At 54.7% G+C, this 22,913-nt stretch overlaps 1 protein-coding gene across 1 annotated transcript; it reads left to right on the top strand.

The window, feature by feature from the left end:
* Positions 1-9,307: 9,307 nt before the first annotated feature.
* Positions 9,308-15,051, top strand: RHEBL1 (RHEB like 1). The gene is made up of 8 exons (XM_075901975.2): positions 9,308-9,483; positions 10,618-10,689; positions 12,042-12,109; positions 12,670-12,752; positions 13,065-13,121; positions 13,455-13,502; positions 13,695-13,779; positions 14,210-15,051. Exons 1-8 carry the CDS (start codon positions 9,432-9,434, stop codon positions 14,297-14,299), a joined length of 555 nt encoding a protein of 184 aa, XP_075758090.1. The 5' UTR covers positions 9,308-9,431; the 3' UTR covers positions 14,300-15,051.
* The last annotated feature ends 7,862 nt before the right edge of the window (positions 15,052-22,913 follow it).

Genomic DNA, 22,913 nt, shown 5'->3' with positions numbered 1-22,913 from the left:
CTGACACCAGGCACAGCTTGTGTCTCCCACCCCCCCAGGTCACACCCAGCACTGCTTAGCCTAGGGGAAAGCAGCCAGGTGCCCTGGACGCGCCCCTCACCTAGTCCTAGCTCCTGCCTCTCTGCCGCCCATGGGGCCCCAGATCCTGCCCCCAGCCCCTCCCCCACCAGCATCCCACTGCACATTCCTCGCTTCGCATTTGCATAGTGAAGGTCAAGTGGGTGCGGGCCTGTGAGAGCAGCCAGTGTTTGCGCCCAGGGAGGCTGGCTGGGCCTCTCCCTCAGGCCCTGCTCCCTTCTGGCTCCTCTCCTGGGGGCGAGCACACGGCCAAGTGCCAGCAGGGGTGGGGCTGGCGTCACTGGAGGAACAGCAGCACCCTACGCCCTCCCCAGCCTGGCTGGCATCTGTTCCGCCCCAGGTGCCTTTTCCCCCCTTACACTGAACCTCCCCCACCCCCGGCACCGGCACGAGACCAGCCCCTTCCGGAGCACCAGCACCATCCTCCCGCCGGGGGAAGGGGCGACTCGTGTGGCCACCCTGGAGGGACCAAGCCCGGAGCTCTTTGTCGTCTGGGCCGTCCTGAAGTGTGGAGATTCTTGGGGAGCCAGAGGGGCGTTCTAGGCCTGGAGGCAGGGGGCTGGATTTGGAAGGCCAGGGGCTGCGTGCAGAAGGGAAATGCGCCCTGCCCCCCCTCCCGCTCCGCAGCACCTGAGCCATTTCCACGTCTGAGCCCCTTTGAGGAAATGATGCAGGAGAATGGGGGTGGGTTAGGGTTAGGGTTAGGGTTGACCAGGTGGCTGGACTTAGTAGAAACTCCCCCCCCATTATCACTGTGAGCATCTTTAGGCAATGGAATAATCCCCCCCCCCCCCATTTGCTGTCTCACCCCAGCCTCAGCCCAAAGCAAGCAAGGCCTCACCCCTGAAAGGAACAGCTCCTCTAGCCCCTCCCCCTGCACCTGTCCCCACGACCCAGTGCCACCCCGGGCAGATGGACAGGGTGGGGGAGGAGTGAGCTGTTTCATTGCCCCTTCTGTCCACCAGGCGGCTAGCGATGGGCCCTAGGCGAGCGGGGGTAAGGGGAGGAGGCTAAGCTGTGCCGGAATTGGGATAAAATGATGGGCAGACGGGTTCAAATGCACCAGGACAGGCAGAATCTCCCCTGCCCACACAGCCACTCAGCTCAGACAATGCCCCGCCTTCCCCTTCTCCGGGTGCCCCCCATTCACCGTGCCCCCTGCAATCTCTTCTCTCCCTGGTCACCCACCTCCCAGCCTGCCCATTACAGTGGTCCGCTTGGCACAGCCCAGAGCACATCTGGGGGCAAGGCCCCTGCCACCTCTGTCCGGGCTGCCCAGCATGTGCCATGTAGGAGCCAGTCTGAGAACTTTCCAAACTCACCGCACGTGTGAACATACACAAAATACGTGGCCGTGTAGGGCTGTGAAAATTTGGGGCACCAAATTTTCAGGTGCTCCTACTCAGTTGTATGTGTTTGCCTGCCTATGTATGGCCCTATCACCTCGGCTGCAGCCTGCCTGGTTCCTCTCTGCCCACCATCTGCAGCTGCTCTCTCCTAGGATCATAGAATCCTAGATCTGGAAGAGACCTCAGAAGGTCATCAAGTCCAGCCCCCTGCCCAAGGCAGGACCAACCCCAACTAAATCAACCCAGCCAGGGCTTCGTCAAGCCGAGACTTAAAAACCTCTAGGGATGGAGATTCCACCACCTCCCTAGGGAACCCATTCCAGTGCTTCACCACCCTCCTAGGGAAATAGCTTTTCCTAATATCCAACCTACACCTCCCCCACTGTAACTGGAGACCATTGCTCCTTGTTCTGCCATCCGCCACCACTGTGAACAGCCTCTCTCCATCCTCTTTGGAACCTCCCTTCAGGAAGTTGAAGGCGGCTCTCAAATCCCCCCTCACTCTTCTCGTCTGCAGACTAAACAGACCCAAGTCCCTCAGCCTCTCCTCGTAGGTCATGTGCTCCAGCCCCATTATCATTTTGGTCGCCCTCTGCTGGACCCTCTCCAATGCGCCCACATCCTTTCGATAGTGGGGGACCCAGAACTGGACACAATATTTCAGATGTGGCCTCACCAGTGCCAAATAAAGGGGAATAATCACTTCTCTGGATCCGCTGGCAATGCTCTTCCTAATGCACCCCAATATGCCATTTGCCTTCTTGGCTACAAGGGCGCACTGTTGACTCATATCCAGCTTCTCATCCACTGTCACCCCCAGGTCCTTTTCTGCTGAACTGCTGCTTGGCCAGTTGGTCCCCAGCCTGTAACAATGCTTGGGATTCTTCCGTCCCAAGTGCAGGACTGATGCTCCCTGCCCCTCTTCCCTCCCCCAGCTACCTAGCTGGCTGTTAGTGAGGCTCCCTCCAGCCGGGCATGGAGTAAAGAGGAACTCACAACCTCCACAGCTCCACTCCGGCCCCAGGGAACCCCCCAAGCTCAGGTAGAAGCCATGGGGGGGGACCCCCAAGCCCCAGGCGGAAGCCATTCAGGAGGGGAGTTGAGTGGAAAGGGAAGCCCTGAGCCTCAGCAGAAGTCACACATGGGGGGGCTCATTTGTATGGGGGCCCATACAATGTAAGGACGGCTCTGGTCTCTGGGGCCTGCCATGCCCGTCATACTAGCATGGAGACCGAGACCTACAGAAAGAGAGGGAGGGGAGTGCTTGAAAGTGGTTGAAACGGTGATAAAGAACGTACCTACCAGCCACACGGAGGACCAGGGTTTGTTGGGGAAGAGTCAACACGGCTTTTGTAAAGCGAAGTCACCTCCCCAGTCTACTAGAATTCTCCAGGATGAGGGGGGGTGTCAGCAAATGTGTGGACAGGAGATACAGTGTGCTTGGCCTGTCAGAAACTTTGATACGACCCCTCATCAGAGGTTGTAAAGCCAAGTGAGCAGTCATGGGATAAGGTCCTCTCCTGGATCGGTGGTTAAGAGCTAGGAAACAAAGGATAGGAATAAATGGTCAGTTTTCACAGCAAAGGGAGCTCGATAGCGGGGTCCCCCAATGAGCTTCACTGGGATCAGTGCTGTGTGACAGATTCGTAAGTGTGCTGGAAAAATGGGTGCGCAGTGAAAAGGCAAAGTTTGCAGATGATGCCAAATTAGTGATTAGCACAGCAGACGGCCAAGGGATCTCAGAAAACCGGGTGGGTGACTGGGCGAGGAAACACCAGATAAAATTTAATGTAGATCAGTGCAAAGTAGTGCACATTGGAAAGCACGATCGCAATCATGCATACAAAGTCATGGGGTCTAAATTGGCTGTTAGCAGTCAGGAAAGAGATCTTGGACTCATGGAGAGTTCTCTGAAAGCATCTACTCTGCATGCAGCGACAGTCAAAATGGCTAATAGGCTGTTGGGAACCATTAAGAAAGAGATAGATAAGAAGACAGAAAATATCATATTGCCACTATGTAAATCCATGGGATGCTCAGACCTTGAACACTCTGTCGTTTTGTTCACACGGTCTGAACAAGCTATATTAGAATTGACAGGAAACCTGAGAAGGGCAACAAAAATGCTTAGGGGATTGGACAGCTTCCATCTGAAGTGAGATTAAAGACTGGGACCATCAGCCTGGAAAAGTGATGACTGATGGGGGATACGATAGAGGGCTATAAATATATGACTGGTTTGGAAAAGATGAATAAGGATACATTGCTTACCCCTCCATGTCACACATGAATCATGGGCCACCCAATGAAATTAACATGCAGCAGGTTTAAAACAAACCAAAGGAATTACTTCTTCCCACAACACACAGCCAATCTGTGGAACTCCTTGCCAGGGGATGTTGTGAAGCCAAAAGTATAACTGGGTTGAGTCAGATAAGTACCCAGAAGTCAGCTACTGCAAAGACAGGCCCAACAAGGAAAATAACAGACTACCACTGGTTATCACCTGCAGCCCCCAGGTCAAAACCCTCCAATGCAGCATTGACAATCTACAACCTATCCTGGAAAATGATCCCTCACTCTCACAGGCCTTAGGAGACAGGCCAGTCCTTGCCTACAGACAACCCCCAACCTGAAGCAAATCCTTTCCAGCAACCACACATCACACCTCAAATACACTCACCCAGGAACCTACCCCTGCAACAAACCCTGATGCCAATTCTGTACACACATTTAGACAAGCGACACCATCACAGGACCTAATCACATAAGCCACATCAAGGACTCATACAACTGCACATCCTCTAATGTGATATATGCCATCAAGTGCCAGCAATGCCCCTCTGCCATGGATATTGGCCAAACTGGACAGTCTCCATGACAAAGGATAAATGGACATAAATCCGACACATTCATCTGGTCAACTTCGGTCATCTGAAAAAGCGGGCTGTGCCCATGAAAGCTCATGATACCATCTACATGTTTTGTTAGTCTATAAAGTGCTACCAGACCATTTGTTGGTTTTTACACATAAACCTGTAAGAGAACATTTTAACCCACTCAATCATTGATTTAAAAGTAACCGTTCTTCTACAAAGGAATTTAACTAAATAACTACAGAGAGTCTGCAGAACTGGAATTTATCCACAGATTTGACACTGTTACCCTGGGCTTAAACAAAGACATTCACTGATTGGTGCGTTACAAAGCCAATTTGTCCTGCCATTAATATCTGCATTTCTACATCAAAAGCTATGTATGGGACACATCCAACTCACTTAATTAGCTTCGTTAACATGGGTCCTACAATTGACAGGTACTTCTTCTGCTGTTTTATATTAGTTTCTGTTATTTCCACTCCAACTCGTCCGATGAAACTTAAAAAACAACAAATAGTCTTGCAGCACCTTAGAAACTAACAAGACAGGTAGACTAGATGAAGTGGGTTGTGCCTATGAAAGATCATGATTAGGCAGGTCAACATTGCAAATGAGACAGGGATTTAAATATCGCGTGCCTAATTTGCATAAAAATGGCCACCACGTTTTGCCGATTCAGCACCTCCTTGCAGGAGGCATAAGGGATCTGTCGAAAAAGGTACACACATCCCCTCTTTCTAGGAGCTATGAAGGCACTGGAAAACTCTTAAGTTTTTTTAGCAGATAATTTAGCAGTTGGCTGACAGGAGCACTGTATCTAATTCCTATATAAAAGAAAGAAAATTAAATAAATATCAGACCCACTTAGCTCTAATACTAACATTGTCTAATACAGCAATTCCTCATTTAACACTATAGATATGTTTCAGAAAATGATCGTGTTAAGTGAAAATGTGTTCAATTTTCCCATTAAAAATAGTTGCGTTTCAAGCGGTGGTGTCTGTTGGGACCGGGACATAAGGTTGGGGGAGAAAGAAGACTGGGTTATAGCAGGGAGGGGAGGTGTCTGGCTCTGGGGAAGGAAAGGGGAGGAGAGAGGAAGGGGATTGGGTTGGGGGAATGCCTCTATGACGGGTCTGCCGGGACCCGCATTGTGTCCGGCGAGGGGGAGTCGCCGGGGAACAGCGCCGCAAGTGGCGAACCCTCCGTTGCTTTGCAGGGAGGCAATGGGCCGGCTGGGGAAGTTGTGTTATTCTGGGGACGGTCGTGTAATTCAAAAAACGTTCCCCCAAAAAATCGTGCTATTGCGAAATCGTGTTAAGCAGGCACGTGTTAAATGAGGAATTACTGTACTAACATGGTCTGTGCTCTTTATTTGAAAACTGGACTCCCTAAACTCCATTCATCTGAAGAAGTGGGCTGTGCCCACGAAAGCTCATGAGACCATCTGCATGTTTTGTGAGTCTCTAAGGTGCTGCAGGGCTATTTGTTGTTTTTTAAGTTTTTCCAGTTACAGACTAACAGGGCTACCCCGCCACCCCCCGAAACTAACATGGTCTGACATCTTCTCACAAGTCACTTAAGGGACACTTGCCAGCCTTAACATTTTAATATCTGTTCTTATTTTGTTACTAGATCTGTAGACAGAGAGATTGTCAGGACTCCTTGGCACTCAACTCTGGAAACAGAGTGGGGTTCAGTGCGTTATGGCAGGGGCCAGATACAGCTGGGTTCTATATAAGAACGTTAGAACGGCCATACTGGATCAGACCAATGGTCCATCTAGCCCACTATCCCGTCTTCCAGCAGTGGCCAGAGCCAGGTGATTCAGAAGGCATGAATAGAAGAGGCAGTCACCATATGATCCATCCCCTGTCCCTCATTCCCAGCCTCTGGCAAACAGAAGCGAGAGATACCATCCCTGCCCATTCTGGCTAGTAGCTATTGATGGACCTATTAACTTATTTTGTTCTTACTGGAATCCTCTTATCGTTTGGGCCTTTTTACCATCTTCTGGTGAAGAGTTCCACAGGTTGACCAGGAAGAAATAATGTCTTTTGTTTGTTTTAAATCAAAACATATAAATGTCTTTGGGGCAGCTTCTTGTGTTATGTTAGTGAAGGAATAAATAACATCTCCTTATTCTATTTTCCCACACTATTCATGATTCTTTAATCCTATAACATATCCCCCCGCCCTTTAGTCATTTATTTTCCAAGCTGGAAAGTCCCAGTCTTTTAAATCACTCCTCACGTGGAAGATATTTCTTACCCCTAATCATTTCTGTTGCCCTTTCTGTACCTTTTCCAAATCCAATAGATTTTTTTTTAAAGATAGGGCAACCAGAAATGCATGCAATATTCAAGATGTGGGCAAATCATGACTTTATGTAGAGGCAATATATTTTCTCTCTCATTACCTATTTCCTTCCTGATGATTTCCAATATTTGGTTAGCTTTTTAGATTGCTACTGCACACTGAGCAGATATTTTCAGGAAACTATCCACAATGATTCCAAGATCTCTTTCTTGAGTGGTAACAGTTATTTTAGACCCCCCATCATTTTTGTAGGCATAGTTGATACTATATTTTTCCATGTGCATTCACCTCACTGATTACCCCTTTTTCAAGATCATCTATTACATATTTGAGTGAGTTTGTCTGTCTATCCATCTGTCTGTTTGTTCAAGAGCTTCTCCTAAATAGTCAGAGCTATGACCACCAAATTTGATATTCAACTTCCTTTGATCATAACTCAGAGCAGGGCTACTCAACTTTGGAAGACACAGGGGCCACAATGATACTCACAGCACATGCCGAGGGCCACAACTTAAATGTGGTTGCAAATACATGCAAATATATATGCAAATATATGCAAATAGCATCTCACACTGATGGTTATGAATAGAAAGATTAAGGCAAAACGTAGGGCCCATCTAAGTCAGCTCTGCTGATATTAATTAAGTTCCACCCATCTGACAGCACTTTTAATGAGCAATGACAGTCCAGGAATTTAACTACTAAAACACATATCAACAGAAGACCATTATATTGACTACTTTTTTGTTTTGGCTCCCACCCATGGGCTGCAAACAAACAGGCCACAGGCCACATGCGGCCCATAGGCCGTGTGTTGAGTAGCCCTGACTTAAAGCAAGGTCAGGGTTTGGTTGTGTCAGGAAAATGGGATGTGCATGGAATGGGATGAATTGCGTCTCAGAAAACCATCCAGAAAAGAAAAAGAATCATAAGGCAGGTAAAAGGGTCTGGCTGGGGGTGCTTCTCCCTCCCCCGAGATTGCCCAAGCCTCTGCACCCTTTAAGGAGAGCAGTGGGCTGCTACAGGAACATTACTGGCTGTTCCTCTTTGTCAGGGAGCAAGGGGGAAAGTGCACAGCTTGCTGCATTCCTCACTCTGGCTGGGGAGTGCAGGGGGCAGATGAACCAGGACTCACACTCCTCCCCAAACAGCATGTGCCTGGAACAGGATTCTCATGAAACCAAACTGAAAAGAGACAGAATCACCAAATCAAGTACAGGCCTCAAAACTGACATAACAGAGCAAATGTAGGAAATGAGCTCAGGGCAGGCCAAGGGAGGGTAGGGGCTCAGGGCAGGTATGTAGGAGCCACCTCTGTTTGCTGTCCCCAGCACAGGCTGGGTCTAGAGAGGGCTGTGCCTCCGCCCTAACTGTGGAGCTCTGTGCTGGAGCCAGGGGATGGGGGATGCCCCCCCCAACCCCAACTTCATCTGCTCCATGCTGGAACCAGAGGAGGGGGCACCTCTCCCCCAGCATGAGGGATAGCTCAGTGGTTTGAGCATTGGCCTGCTAAACCCAGGGTTGAGTTCAATCCTTGTGGAGGCCATTTGGGGCAAAAATTTGTCAGGGATGGTACTTGGTTCTGCTGTGAAGGCAGGGGACTGGACTCGATGACCTTTCAAGGTCCCTTCCAGTTCTAGGAGATAGGCAATCTCCATTATAAAAAATATATATATATATAAAAAAAAAGCCATGGCATCCAACTGAGAGCTGCTACTGCCAGGGGACAGGTGGTTCTGTCCTTACATGGCCTCTCCCCAGATTAACTTGGACCTGCCCCAGCCAGGGGATTTGCACCCCTCTCCAGCTGTGCCCACTGAGCAGCCAGGGAGAGGCACTTCTCACCTGGCTCCAAGCTGCTGAGGTGAGAGAGGGCTGGGGTTGTCCTCAGGGCAGCCTGCAAATTGTCTCCCACAGCCCAGAGAAATGATTTAAGTGAAGTGGGTACATTTTCAATTTACTTAAACAAAAAATTAACCTGAGCAAGGCCGGGTAAATCTTCTAGTTTATGAATAAGTTGAACAGCAGTGCTCCAGGAACACACCACTATTTATAACTACTCTGTCCCCCCCCCTTCTTTCAAGTGGACTGCTTGGCAATGTTTTCATGATCATCTAAGGATCCCTCAGTTACCTGAAGGACAAGCCCTTTTCTCTTACTCAGCCTGCCTCCCTCTGCTTATAAACAAACTCCCTGCCCCCAAATACCAAGCTGGGAGCAGCACCAACTCTGGTGCGCTTAAGAGCTGCCTCTGGAGCTAGGGCAGGTGCCAGACCTCAAGTATGAAATCCAGGAGTCCAAACTTTAGGTGGGGCTACAGTCTCCCCCCTCCCCTGCTCCCCTCTTAAATGGCACCCTTGACGGAAGGGGGCAGATACACAGTAGGGCAGGGGGTAAACCATCGAGGCAGTCAGTGTGGAAGCAGCTCTGGAAGCGGTGGGGGTCCATGCGGAGTGGTGGTGGAAGAGTCAGGGAGTGGAGACCTCCCACGTGCTCTGTGCTTGTATGTGTGTAGAACCACGTGGTCCTGTTTCCTTCCCTTCGGTTTAATGAATGGAGCCTGGCGCTCCCTGAGCGCATGCGCCGTCCCCGCTCTCCTCCCTCCTCGGAGTCGTCCCCGCCCCTCCGGCAGGGACGTCGGCCAATAGCAGCGGCGGCTTCGCAATGTTGTGGTCACGTGGGAGGCCGGGTGTTGTGGCTGCGACGACGGCCCCGCCCGGGCGGGCTCTTTATCGCTCTGGTTGTGGTGCCCGCCCTGCTCTGCCCCCTCCCGCCCCACGCGGCGTGGGCGCTGTCCGCACGGGCCATGCCACTGGTGCGCTACCGGAAGGTGGTGATCCTGGGCTACCGCTCCGTGGGTGAGTGGGGGGGGGGGGCTGGGTCTCCCTGCAGGACCGGGGGGGGGTGCATGGAGCCGGCGGGGGGAGGGGGGCGATGCACGGGTCGCTTGCGGGGCCCGTGGGCGGGAGGGGCTCTGCAGGGAAGGGGGAAGCCGCGGGGGCTGGCGTGGGGTGGGGAGGGGCTGTGGCTCCTATGTGAGGTGGGGACGAGCCGCCTGCGCTGTGGGTTTCCGGCTTCCTGGCCCAGCTCTCGCACGCTTGGAGCTGATGAGCAGCATCTGTGGCAGGCGGGGGGGGGGGCAGTAGGGTGGGAGCGGGGGTCTTGCTCAGCTGCCCCCAGGCGCGCCCCGGAGCTGGGGAAGTTATGGCCACTTTCCGGGGTGTGCTGCCCTCTGAGTCTTTGCTGTCTTCCCCCCCCCCCCCCCCCGAGCTGATCCTCCCTCGGGAGGAGCTGGGGGGGGGAAGGGGAGGCTAGGGGTCATGTGGGGTCAGTTTGCCATTCAACCACATGGCCTGCGAGGAGAGGGAGGAAATGACCGGGGTCAGAGGTCGGCCTTGGGAAGTGGCTCATTTCCTTAGATCTAGTTTCTAACATTCAGCTTTTAAAAAAAAAGTCTCAGAGGGATAGTCCTGTTAGTCTGTAACTTGTGTGCCTGGGTGCCCAGTCCTAAGGGCCTGCCCTGGGCAGGCAAAGGGGGGGGCGGCTAGTCTGCTAAAGTCAGAAGCCCCCATCTCCAACAGTGGGTTGGCAGCATGGGGTTTGGGCGAGAGGGTTTAAATCCTGCTTCTGATCAAACTATTGCCTCTAAACCCCTCACCCCTGACATGGCCAAGCAGAAGGGATGCCCTTAGTGCTGGTGTGAATTTGGAAGCTGAGTTTGGAAGTTCCCAGCACACCTTTATGGGGGTGTACACATGGGTGGCCTTGCCATGTTGGTCTCTGTGAAAGGGCAAGGAGGGGGCTCCTAGCAGCAGCAAAAGTTAAGGGCCTGTCCATTAGGCTCAGGCGGGGGCCCCGGTTTCAAGGACCCTGGTGTACGTTGTAATTGACTAGCTTCTTAGCTGGCGCGGGCCAGCTGCAGGGGTCTGACTGCCGTGTGCGCTGTGCCTGCCGCATTCACAGCAACACGGTTTCAAATCTCTTCCCTCCAGGTAAAACCTCCCTGGCTCATCAGTTCATCGACGGGGAATTCCTGGAGTGCTATGACCCTACAGTGGAAAGCAGTGAGTCCAGGGCCCTTTTCAGGCTGAGTGAGCCTGTAGTGGGCATTGCATTGCGCTTATTTATCCCCATAGTGCTTAGGGCCCCCACCAAAACTGGCCTCCAGGGGAGGTGTTGTGGAGATTCTCCCCCCCCCCCTTGTTTAAAGATTTGGGGGAATAGAAACACTGAAGTGGTGGGGGAGGGGACTTGGCAAAGTGATGCAGCTGAGTCAACAGAGCCTTGTCCAGCACCCATCCACTCGACCAGCCTGCCGGATGCACACGCTGTGGTTCTTGGATAGGTCTAGGAACACGCGGTGTCTAGGGTAGAACTCACAAGTGCTCAGATGCCCATTAAAGTGCCAGCTGTTGGGGATGGGATATGGGAGAAAGTGACTTCCTTGCCTGGAATCCAGAGCCTTCTGCAGGAGGCAGGGCGGGTGGCAGGGTTACCTCCATCAGGGCTCCATCTCTAGCTTCAGGGATCAGCAACCGAGGGCGAGAATCTGGTTCAAGGGGGCCTTTAAGCTGAAAGGCCACGTGCTGCATGTGGGTTGGGGTGGCGGGGGGTGTTTCCTTTTGCGTTTGCTGCAAACCCCTCCCTCCTTCCTGCCCTTGGCTGTTTCTAGCCCCTTCCTGCTTTTCATGAGCCCTCCACCCCCAATAGAGCGAGGCGGTTGGGTGGGCGTTACTGAGGCTTGCCTGTTGTCCGGAAACGCAGCCGTTCCTCTGGCTGCACTTAGTGTCTGTGGAGCAGCAGGTCCTGTGTGTGAAATCGCAGGAGAGCTGCTGGGTCCCAGCTAGGCGTAGAGGGTACCACAGGCCAGAGCTTCCCCTTAGCGCATTGTGGAGTCTCTGTGGCTGCCTCATGCTTGTCAACCAAGAGTGGATTTGCATCCGCAGAGGAAGCTGCATCCCTTCTGGGGGGAGGAGGGAGGGCAGGATCCGCTGGGACTCCTCCAGCTCAAATGTTTCCAAGTTGGGCTTTGGTTCTGTGCGAAGCCAGCTGGGCAGGACAAACCCAACCGACAGGAGAGCTGATCTAAGCCTGGGGGGACTGGTACAGCCCCCTGGTACCAGCCCAGCAGGACCCACACCAGTGGGGGGAGCTGCATCCAACAGGCTGTGCGCAGAAGCCATGGGGCTGGTCTCCTAGTCACTGCTCCTTCAGCAACCGGAACCCGGGGCGGGAGCGGATGCCCTTCAGGGATTGATCCTGGGACCTCTGGGTCCAAAGGGCCAGGCTGTTGGCTATGGGGAGGAGTGGACTTGTAAGCCTGTGCCTGGCCTGGCCACCAGAGGGCAGCAGGGAGCGGTCGGGCTGGGTGTGGGGACTGTTCCCTGTAACAGGTCTGTGCGATTGATTCCCCCAGCCTACAACAAAATGCTGATGGTGGGAAAGGATGAATTTCACCTCCAGCTGGTGGATACTGCAGGGCAGGTAAGACCTGGGGGGGAAAACGGGTGTAGCTTTCCACATGGTGCCTCCTCCTGACGGGTCTCCCTCTCCACCCCCAAAAGGGATATATGATGCAGCCATCTCTGGCATGGAACCTTTCCCTTATCATGGCAGCCGTTTAGATCAGGAAGGGTGAAATCCTGTCTCAAGACCAGAAGGACAGTTAGGGAGGGGGGTAGAATTTGGTCAGGTCCCTCCCCCCTCCCAAAAATAACAGTTTCAGTGGTTCTGTGTTTCCAAAGGAATTAACCTCCAGCAGCAGTAGTGTCCTGTAGCATCATGCTGGGGCACTAGCCACCTAGAGGGAAAAGTACCCCCCCCCCCCCCAAAAAAAAACCCACCACCTGGGCTTTCTGTGGTCTGCGGGAGGGTCTCCTACCCATGTGCTAACCTGGCTCGATTCTGTTTAGCGTGGGCTGGGCTCCCGTGTCTCGGCAGGGTGGGATGCTGTAATAAAGTGGGGGGGGGGGGGGGAGAAGCTGTCTTGTCTATTTCTCACCCGCCGCTGTTCATGCGACTCTCTCCTGCCCACGGCGCCCCAGGACGAGTACACCATCCTGCCCCATTCCTTCAGCATCGGCATCCACGGCTACGTGCTGGTCTATTCCGTCACCTCGCTCCGAAGGTGAGGGCTCCCCTGGGGGGTGGGATTGGTGCTTGACTGTAGGGGCCGTGAGCTCCGTGTCCTAGGGGCCAGATCTCCAGATCGGAGCAGAGTCGGCTCCAATGGGTGCTGTTCCTGGAGTAGAGGATCCGGAGGGGCCCTTGGCTCCCATGTGTGACTCCAGACAGGTCTCGGGAAGACTGGCCCACCCTGAGCCTACAGGAGGGGAGCAGGGATGGGCTGAGTCCGGAGCGGCCCAGCCCGGGGGCGGAGCAATGCGGCTGCAGCTCTGTGGCTTCTCCTTAGAGTCTGCTCCCTCTCCTCTCTCTGCAGCTTCCAGGTGGTTAAGACCCTTCACAACAGGCTGTACGAAAGCAGAGGGAAAACCAGGTAAGAGTCGCCCTCCCCTGTGCGGGCCCCACCTGTGCTGAAAAGTGGGGAGAGGCTGGCTCCATGGGTGACCCTGCTCCATCCCTGACTGCTGGACTCCAAACAGGGCATGTGCCTGCACCACAAATCCCTCCTCTCCCCCCCCCCCCCCCACCTCCCGGTCCGTGGCTGACTGGGCTGTTGCCTCGGGGCTCCTCCCAGGCGGGGCTGGGCCCCTGGTGCTCTGGGTGCGTGGGCTCTAGTCCACCTGAGCTGGGGAGGCGCAGGCCAGAGGCGGCAGGATCCCAGATCACTCTGCTCTCCTGGCTCTTGTGACCCTCTCTTCCCCTGCAGGATGCCGGTGGTGCTGGTTGGGAACAAGGCTGATCTCTCCATGGAGAGGTAAGAAGCGGCTCTGCCGTGAGCTCTGTGACCCTGCACCCCCTGCACCCCATCTCCCCAGAGCTTCCCACCAAGCTCTGGCTCCACCTGCTCGCGCTGCCACGTTCCTGGCGGGAGGGCAGCTCTGGCCTAACGGGGGAGGGGGGGTCCCTCCTCAGCCGGCTCCTGTTCAACCCCCTGTTGTGTCTCTAGCCGCGAGGTGAACACAGACGAGGGCAAGAAGCTGGCAGATTCCTGGGGGGCCATCTTCCTGGAGTCGTCGGCCAAAGAGAACCAGGTCTGGTCTAGTTCACCTCTCAGCCCAGGCGCTTGGTTGGGGCGGGGAGCACGGCGGAGAGAGGTGCTGAATTGCCCCGGGTGCTAATGGCCCGTCTTTGCAGGATCTCCTGGTACCTGCAGGGGGAGGGGGATATAATCTGCCCATCCCCACAAAGCCGAGGGGTTGGGGGAGGGCAGGGGGCAGCCCCCAGGGGTAAAGTGACTGAATTCCACCAAGCTCTGCAGCCCCTGCCCAAATGCAGGCATCCTTGGGGCGGGGACATGGGGCAGGAGGCTGGCAGATGCTGGACCCTCATGCTTGAGGCGCAGGGCGGGTGGATCTCCTTGGGACTTCCCCTAAGGGGGCTCCCCCCCCCCCGTTATCCCACCCCGCAGGGGGGCCCTCCCTGCTCTCACTCAAACACCCCTCCCCCACCCCATCCCTGCAGATGACCCGGGGAATCTTTACCAAGATCATTGAGGAGATCGACCGGGTGGATAACTCCTACGGGGCCGAGCGCAGCTGCTGCCTCATGTGAGCCTCTCGCTGCGTCGTCCGAGGGGGCACCAGGAGCGAGGACCGTGGCCGCTCCCCTCCTCTGCCTGGAAGTTTCCTTGCCAGTGGAATCCAGCGCTAGACAGGGTCAGAGCTGCCTGGCCCGGCGATGTTACGGGTAACCCGCAAACACACTGTACCTCACTGCCTGGCCTATGCTGTCGGGGGGCAGGGCCTGCGTTTGCACATCCCCGGCTCGAAAGCAATCTGTTTCTGGTGCAGCACGTGTATAGAGGGGGGGCGTCCGGTGGAATGTATTTATGTTTTTTGGGCAGGGGGCGGGGGAGGGGGCTTTGGATATTTATAGCCGATATCTAAGCCTGCACGCACATGTTTACAGTAGTCTCTGCCCCGGCCCCCACCATGGGCTCAGTTCCCCTTGGCTGGGTCTCCTGGGCAGAACGGGACTCCGTTTATTTCTAATGCTGCTAGAACCGGAATCAGTTTTCCAGTCATCCTTCCAAGACCTGGTCCAGTCTCAATTCGGGCACGGCCAGCACAGCTGACCGCAGATCTGGCCAGGGATCTGCCCACCTGCCTCACCATCTATTGCCTTAGTTCTCCCTAAAACCAAGAAACTGTTGAGGCTTTCAGTCCGTAAGGGGGATCAGAATGTGGCGTCTTTCCTGATGTCAGAGTCTCTTCACCAAGCCCTGTTGAAAGGGCAGCACTGGTGGGAGCTGGGGGTGGTGTGACTGGAGGGATTAAAGTTTGTTTTTTGTATGCAAAAAAGAATGTTCTGGAATCATTGTGCTCAGGCTCTGAGAGAAATTGGGGGACGGGGGAGGATAGTGGGGCATGGCGAGCGTCCGCCAAAGCTGGGTAGCGATCTGATACCACAGTACTGGGTGCTATATGTGAAACTTGAGACTATCCAGGGGTGGGGAGGGAAAGAGGAATAATTGGCGGTATGCTTCGTCCACCATCTCAGCTTGGCAATAAAACAATGTATCATTAGGCTTCAGAGTTAACACCCACTGGGCTCTGCCTGGGATTAGTCCTGTCAAGGCTCTTAAAGTGCTTTGGGAGGGGTGCATCAGAATTATTTCTAGGTTAGGGAAAACTGAGTTAGGAGTGAGTAACTTGCTTGACAACACGCTGCCTGGGTTGGAACCCAGGTGTCCTGCTCTACCCTAGCGTGGGTGAAGAGCAAAGGGAAGGCCTGGTCCTCCCCTGTTCAGGCTGTTTAGTGGGAGGCCCATCACTCAATGGGCTGAGATACCACTGAGCCTGCTTTCCTGGGTGCCCCTTAACTGAGGCCTGCTGAGCAAGCCCCTTCCAGCTCTACCACAGAGAGGGGGTCGCAGCACTTTGCTGGGATCCTGCACTTCAGCTCAGCTCTGGGCGGCTCAGCCAGCTGGACTTGCCTCAGCACCCAGATGTACAGACTCTGTGGGGCTGGGCTGGGCCCCCAGATGAATCTGTCTTGCTGTACACAAGGTAAGCTCCTGTTGGCCTCTTTCTGAGGGCAGAGAGAGAGAGAGAGAGATGTACTGTAACATAACATGCATAAGAACGGCCGTACTGGTCAGACCAAAGATCCATCTAGCCCGGTAGCCTGTCTGCCGACAGTGGCCAGCACTGGGTACCCCAAAGAGAGTGGACCGAAGACAATGATCAAGCGATTTGTCTCCTGCCATCCTTCTCCAGCCTCTGACAAACAGAGGCCAGGGACACCATTTCTATCCCCTGGCTAATAGCCTTTTATGGACCTAACCTCCATGAAATTATCTAGCTTCTCTTTAAACTGTTAGGCTACGTCTACACTGGCCCCTTTTCCGGAAGGGGCATGTTAATTTCAGAAGCCGTAACAGGGAAATCCACGGGGGATTTAAATATCCCCTGCGGCATTTAAATAAAAATGTCCGCCGCTTTTTTCCGGCTTTAAAAAAGGCGGAAAAGAGCATCTACACTGGCCCCGATCCTCCGGAAAAAAAGCCCTTTTCCGGAGGATCTTATTCCTACTTCAAAGGGCTTTTTTTCCGGAGCATCGGGGCCAGTGTAGATGCTCTTTTCTGGCTTTTTTAAAAGCCGGAAAAAAGCGGCGGACATTTTTATTTAAATGCCGCGGGGGATATTTAAATCCCCCGCGGATTTCCCTGTTACGGCTTCTGAAATTAACATGCCCCTTCCGGAAAAGGGGCCAGTGTAGATGTAGCCTTATAGTCCTAGCCTTCACAGCCTCCTCTGGCAAGGAGTTCCACAGGTTGACTACACGCTGTGTGAAGAACTTTCTTTTATTAGTTTTAAAATTTCATGTGGTGTCCTCTAGTTCCTCTATTATGAGAACTAATAAATAACTTTTCTTTATCCACCCTCTCCACACCACTCATGCTTTTATATCCCTCTATCATATCCCCCCTCAGTCTCCTCTTTTCTAAACTGAAAAGTCCCAGTCGCTTTAACCTCTCTTCATATGGGACCCGTTCCAAACCCCTGATCATTTTAGTTGCCCTTTTCTGAATCCTTTCCAAGGCCAAAATATCTTTTTTGATATTTGATTACAACGATTGCTGTAACACAAGTGATTTTATTAAGCAGCAAAGGGGTAGGGTTTAAGAGGTGATAAGAGACAGCTGACAGAACAAAACCAAATAAACAATGCCCAAGTAAATAAAACAATGCACTAAGACCACACCAACCCGGGCACTTTACAAGACTTGTAACTTTCTGGCTCAAGGGTGTGAAAACCCCACCCCACCCCACCCTCCCAACTCAGCAAGTTGCAGCCCCATAAAGCCCCGGTGTGAACCAGGCTATGATGCTGGGAGTCCTGTTCCCAGTGCTGTGAGCTACTCCCCTCTTGGAAGTGGGTGTCACAGAGCACTGGGCTTTATGCTTTTTAAGTGTAGACAAAATCTTGGATGTTTCCAGCAGCCCTCTTCCTTGGTCAGCAGGGGAGTCCTGCTTCCTGCCTTTATATAGATTTTTGCCCAAGGCAGGAATCCTTTGTGTCCAAGATGGGCCCCAGCATCAGGTGACAGGGCCACTTGGTAGGAGCCCCCCTACCTCCTCCCAGGCTTACAGGACAAACAAGTCCATTGACCGGTGGGGGGGGGTCCTTGGTTGCTTGCCAATGGGCCATCAAGATCCTGAAGTACCATTAATGGCCCCACTTAGCAGGAGAACTTTTAACACAAGTTTGCTGTCCATGTTTCTAACTTGGAATGATGCTCCCACCCCCAGAGGGGATCCTAGATGACCTGCTCTCCACTGACCCCTTGCATGAGGCCTTTTGCATCAAACCTATTCCAATTAGGCCCCATTCAGAAGCATGTTTCAGGAAGTCCATGGAATGATCCATGATTGGGGGGGGGGGGGGGAGGCAGAAGCCCATAGAATGGCCCATGGGGGGGGGGGGGGGAAGAAGTCCATGGAATGGCCCATGATTGGGGGAGGGCAGCACCTTGTCTCTGCACCACTGAGAGCAGGCCAGGCAGTGACACCCCTGCATGAATCCCCTTGGGTCTGGCTGCTTTTTGCTGGGATGCCTTGTGAATGGAGCTAGGGGGAGAGGGGCTCTTGCTCTGTGGGTCTCAGGCTCCAGTGTAGACCCTCTCCCTGGGTGGTACGCTGGGGGTCTGGCCAGGGCTGCAGGGAGTAGCGTGGGAAGGGGAACAGGGCCCTCGTCAATAAGCAATTGCCTGGACTATTTCTAGGTGAGCTAGCCCCATACATGTGTGGGGAGGGGCAGGCCCCAGTGCTTAGAGGGCCGGGCGCTGTGCAGGGTGAATGCAGGGCAGGGCCGGCCTTACCATGAGGCGAACTGAGGCGGCCGCCTCAGGTGCCAGACTGTGGGGGATGCCACTAGGACCCAGAGAATTGAGACCTTTCAAAGTTTTGGCCCAAGTGAGGGGACATGGGGGTGTCATTTGAGCTCCCTGCCTTGGGTGCCAAAACGCTGTGGTCCAACCCTGGGTGAATGGAGGACAGGTGGGCTGGCTGGTGCACTAGACACCTGCAGCTGGCCAGTGCTGGGCCCCCTCTGAGCTGGGGTCAGAGCCAGCCCCCTGGCTCTGCAGGGTGTGTGTGGCCGGTAGCCTGTCCCTAAGGGGCAGAGAAGAGGGGGAGCGTATGGCAAATGGCGCTTGATCAGAGGAGCAGGGAGAGGGCAGCCGGGTGGGGTGGGGTGGTCCAAGCTCTGCACATCCTCACTAATTACCCCGACCCTGCTGTGAGCAAAGGGGCAGCATCAGTTGCCCCTGGTGGGAGATTATTAGCAGCAAAAGGTGCCCCCTTGCAGGGCAGTCCTATGGGGAGAGGGACTGGTCTGGGGCAATAGGAGCAGATGGATGTTGGAGGGTGGGAGGCCTCTCCTGCCTTGCAGAGCTACTGTCCCTGCTCTGTCTGGAACTCAACTGCTGCTTTGTGGTTGATGCCTGGGGTAGGTTTTGGGCACTATGAGCAAGGGGCCCCCTTGCCTGCTGGGAATTGGCATGGCCTGGCTACCCAGGTGAGTGCCCGAGGGCACAGGGAGCAGACGGCAGCAGCAGGAACCCATGCTTGGTCCTGTGTGGGTGTGTCTGTGCCTCAGTTTCCTTTCTTATCAGGGGTAACTCCTTCCTGCCCAGGAAGAGCCCTGTCCCTTTGAGCTGGGGCTTGCCTGTGGCTTGGCCAAACTCCTGCTGGAGCAGCCGCTGTCCTGTTTTCTGTAACGTTTTTCAGAAGAGGGATCTTCCTTGCTGTGGAGTGTTAAACAGCTGCTGTGAACTTTTCTTCAGCCCCCCCCCCCCCCCCCCCCCGTTTTCCAAGGTCCCTGGCCAGGGTGTTTATGCTCTAGGGGGCTGGAGAAGGGAGAGATGGCCCCAATGGCTCCTGCCACCCCCGTCATTGTCTGTCAACCCTAAACAGGGGGCCCAGCCAAGTGCCCCAGACTGCCTGTGCCACTGCCCACAGACACGTGGCAGTGTCGGCATTTGGAGCTGTCTTCCAGTCCCCACTGCATCTTGGCCAGGGGCCTCATTGGACGGAACTCCCCCCCTTGCTTCAGGGGAGGGGGCTGGGACCCTGACCCCCCTCCTCGCCCCCCCCCCCCCCCCCCCGAGCCAGGAGTGGGGGGCAGACCTCTGAAACTGCAGGGAAGCATGAAAACTCTGCCCTCTCGTGGCTGAACTGGGGTGGTTCAGTTTCTTGCCTGGCTTGTGTTAGGGGCTGATCCCGTTGGGGCTGCGCTGGCTGCTTCACAGACATGGTGAGGGGGGAGCCCGGCCCCAAGGAGCCCCCAGAGGGGCAAAGCTCTGGGTCGCCTCCGAGAGGCACGGAGGCGTTAAACCAGACAGCCTTGATGGGTGAGGCTTATGGGTTCTGGTTAACCGGTGGGGGCTGAAGCCGCCCCCTGGGGCCCACCACTGGCAGGGGTGTTCCAGCTGGGCCCCAGTCTGGGTGGGGACTCCAGCCTGCCCCCTCACCTGCCCCATGTAATTGGTTAACTGGTTACATATAACCAGTAAACCAATTAAATGGGATTTCACATCCTTAGTGTGGGGTGAAGTCTGTGGGGTGGGGGCAGCAGGGGCTCACTGGAGGGTGGCAGGTGTGACCCACCTACCTGCTGGGTGTGCTGCACTGTCCCAACTAGTGAACCTGAGACCACTTACGAGAGAATGAGTCTGTTTTGCAGCCCTAGCTACCAGCCAGCTGGCTTCTAGCTCATGCAGTAGGGGCTCATGCACCAAGTGCCGCAGGTTCCAGGCAGTGTTCCCTCTAATTCTTTTCCCATTTGTGTGCAGAATAAATTTGTTGTGCACCAAGGCATGTGTGGATGTGCACCACCCCATAAACACCTGTAGCTGGCTTTGGATGCTCTGCTAATCAGCTGAGCGGTATTTGAATCCCTCTACGTCTCAGCCTAGAGGGAGCTCTGGTCCTAGGTTCGGTTCCACCTGTTGGCATTAGACAGGGCTGTGTTCGAAGTGCTGTTAAGGCAGCAGAAGCTGGTACTGTCCAGGGGAGGGGCACGAGGCAACATAGCTCAGCCGGGGATCAGGGTGGTACAGGAGCATCCTCTGCACAGCTGGGGTTGTCACTGACCCTTGTGCCTGTGCAACTCGCCCTGCTGGGCAGGAGCAGCGGACCTGAGCCTCGGGGCTGTGTGGATGCTGCTGGGAATGTAGCACAAGGACTTTGCACGAGTGTGGCTCACCTGGTGCAAGCTCCTCTTTGTGCCAGTCTAGACAAGGCCTTGGAAGCAGCTGCCAGTGTGGGGTGAATCAGGGCTGCAGGGGGCGAGGCAGGGCTGGATTCCATCCCTGACTCAGCCACTGCCCTGCTGGGATACGTTGGGCAGAGACCCGCTCTGGGTCTGCAGACAGTTGGCTGTGGGGGGCAGGTGCTTCTCACCATGGCTCTGGGCAGTGCCTGGTGGGAGGGGGCCCTGATCCTGGCCAGGGTCTTTGGGTGCTGCAGCAATGCAAGTGAAGACAACACAGCCTATTGCACTATGCACTGCTCCCTTTGGCAATGGGAACAACTCCTTGTGCTGCAGCTAGTCACTTCAGAAAGAGCTGAGGAACGGCCCCTCTCTGTGCGCTGCAGCATGGCAGGGCTGCAAAATGTGGAACAGGCTGGGGCAGAGTCTGGGGCAGAGTCTGGTCATAAAGTGTTGTGAGTTCAGTGCAAGGAAAGAGCCTGGTATGAAAAACACGGGACAGGGAATGTGCTTACAAGCTTTTTGTTATCTAGGCTGCAAATAACCTGTGGAACTCCTTGCTACAGGATTCCAAGGCCAGGAGTGTTGCAGGATTCCAAACGAGGCTTGGGCGTTTAGAGGAATAACAGGCTAGCTGGGAAGGGCTTTTCTGTACCCCATGGAGGTTTTGTGGTGTTAACTGATACAGCAGGCGGGTTCCTCCTCTGAGCTAGGAGCCCTGGGGCAACTCACCCCACAGCCTCGCAGCAACAGAGCCACTTGCTTTCTTGGCCTTGCAAACCTGTCATGGAAACGAACCAGCCCATGTTTGGTCACCTCAGACTGCGCCTGCCCGAGAGGAGAGGTCCTAGTGGGCAGGGGGTTGTTTTACTGCCTCAGCTGGGGGCAGCACTTTGGGGGCGGAGGTGGCATTGCCTAAGGCAGGCACTCAGCACTCGTTTGAGGTGGGGGTGGGCGTCACCCTTGCTTTGGTGAAACTGAGGCCCAGAGCAGGAAGAGGCTCATGCAGTGGAGTCAGGACTGGAACCCAGGAGTCTTGGGCTGCTCTAACCCCTCCCCCCGCTGGGAACAGAACCAGGTGTCCTGGCTTCCTCTGGCCCCCTGGATCAGGAAGGGGGGAGCCACGTATTAGCAGCCTCCCCCCCAGCAGAAGTCGTCCCAATAGGGTTTGGGGAGGGGGGGGGGAAGAGCCACAGAGCTGGTGAGGGAGAGGTGATGGCCCGGGAGTCTGCCTGCAGTGGAATAGGGGAAGCTCTGCCAGGGGTGGGTGGGTGCATCAGACACTCCAATGGGGCAGCCAGGGCCTCATCCCCAGCAGGAGCTGGCTCCCAGCCCACTGGGATCCACTCGTGGGGCTGGAAATCCCAGTGCAGCAGCGTCGGCAGATGGAGCCTGGGCTAATCCGGCAGGCTGGCAGAGAGAGCGCAGCTGGCTGTAGGCACTAATCTGGGCTCTAGCCGGCTCCCTGCTCAGCTCCAGCCCTGTGCTTTTCCCCTAGCCCCAGTGCTCTGCTTTTCCCTCAGCCTCTCCGCAAGCCACCCTGGGCCCATGTGTCCCTGCAGCCAAGTGGAAAGTGCCAGGTTGAGTCCTTACGCTGGGTTTCTGCTCCGGGGAGCGATTCCTGCTGCAGCTTATTGTCGTTAACTCAGGCCGGTTGGAGAGGGGAGAGGGGCTTTGGACAGCCCCCAACACTTAGGTGTTTTCTCCAGTCAGGCAGGAGCCCAGCCCCAGGGGCCCTGGGCTCCCTTGGTGCGACGCACAAGGAGCCAGCACTGGTGCAATCGTACTTTGAACACCTGCACAATCTACTCGGGCCCTCATTTGGCATTTTAAGTGGGCGGGGTTGTATAGTGGGCGGGGCTTTGGAAAGTATTTACCATTGTCTCCCTAATTCAACCCCTTTATCAGCCCTATCTGCTCTATGGATCCCGTACACGCTAATCTAATCTCTGCTGGCACCCATCCCCTGGTCTCTGACCTCCCTCTGCAGTTTCGGTTGGATACAGGCTGATACTTCACATCCTGTTTTACACTGCTGTCAAACAGCTGCCCATTCCACCCCAGAGGTGGCTGCATTTCAGTGGTGGGCGGAGCAATTCCTACGTACATCACTGGGTTTTAGGCATTTCATGTCTATTGGCTTTTCCTTGTCTTCCCTACTCTCTGGTAAAGGACAGGTGCTGATAATGGTGCCCCGATCTAGCATCAAGCAAAGCCCCAGGGCATGAGGTGGAAACTGGTTGTAAAAGAAAGTTTGTAGAGCACACTGTAATGTAGGTCAGTGGCTGGCTGTAGGGACTAGTGCCCCAGTTTTTGGCGTCAGGACTTCTGAGCTCTATTCCAGTCTCTAGAAGGGAGTGCGATCTAGTGGTTATAGCAGGTGGCTGGGTGCTAGGACCAGTGTTCCCTATTAGTTGGGCGCTTGTGCAGGAGATTCAAATGCAACCCA

Source organism: Pelodiscus sinensis, chromosome 31, assembly GCF_052426305.1.
Source record: "Pelodiscus sinensis isolate ZL-2025 chromosome 31, ASM5242630v1, whole genome shotgun sequence".
NCBI classification, from domain to species: domain Eukaryota; kingdom Metazoa; phylum Chordata; order Testudines; family Trionychidae; genus Pelodiscus; species Pelodiscus sinensis.
The sequence above is the reverse complement of the archived record's forward strand: the minus strand, read 5'-3'. Positions and strand labels throughout refer to the sequence as shown.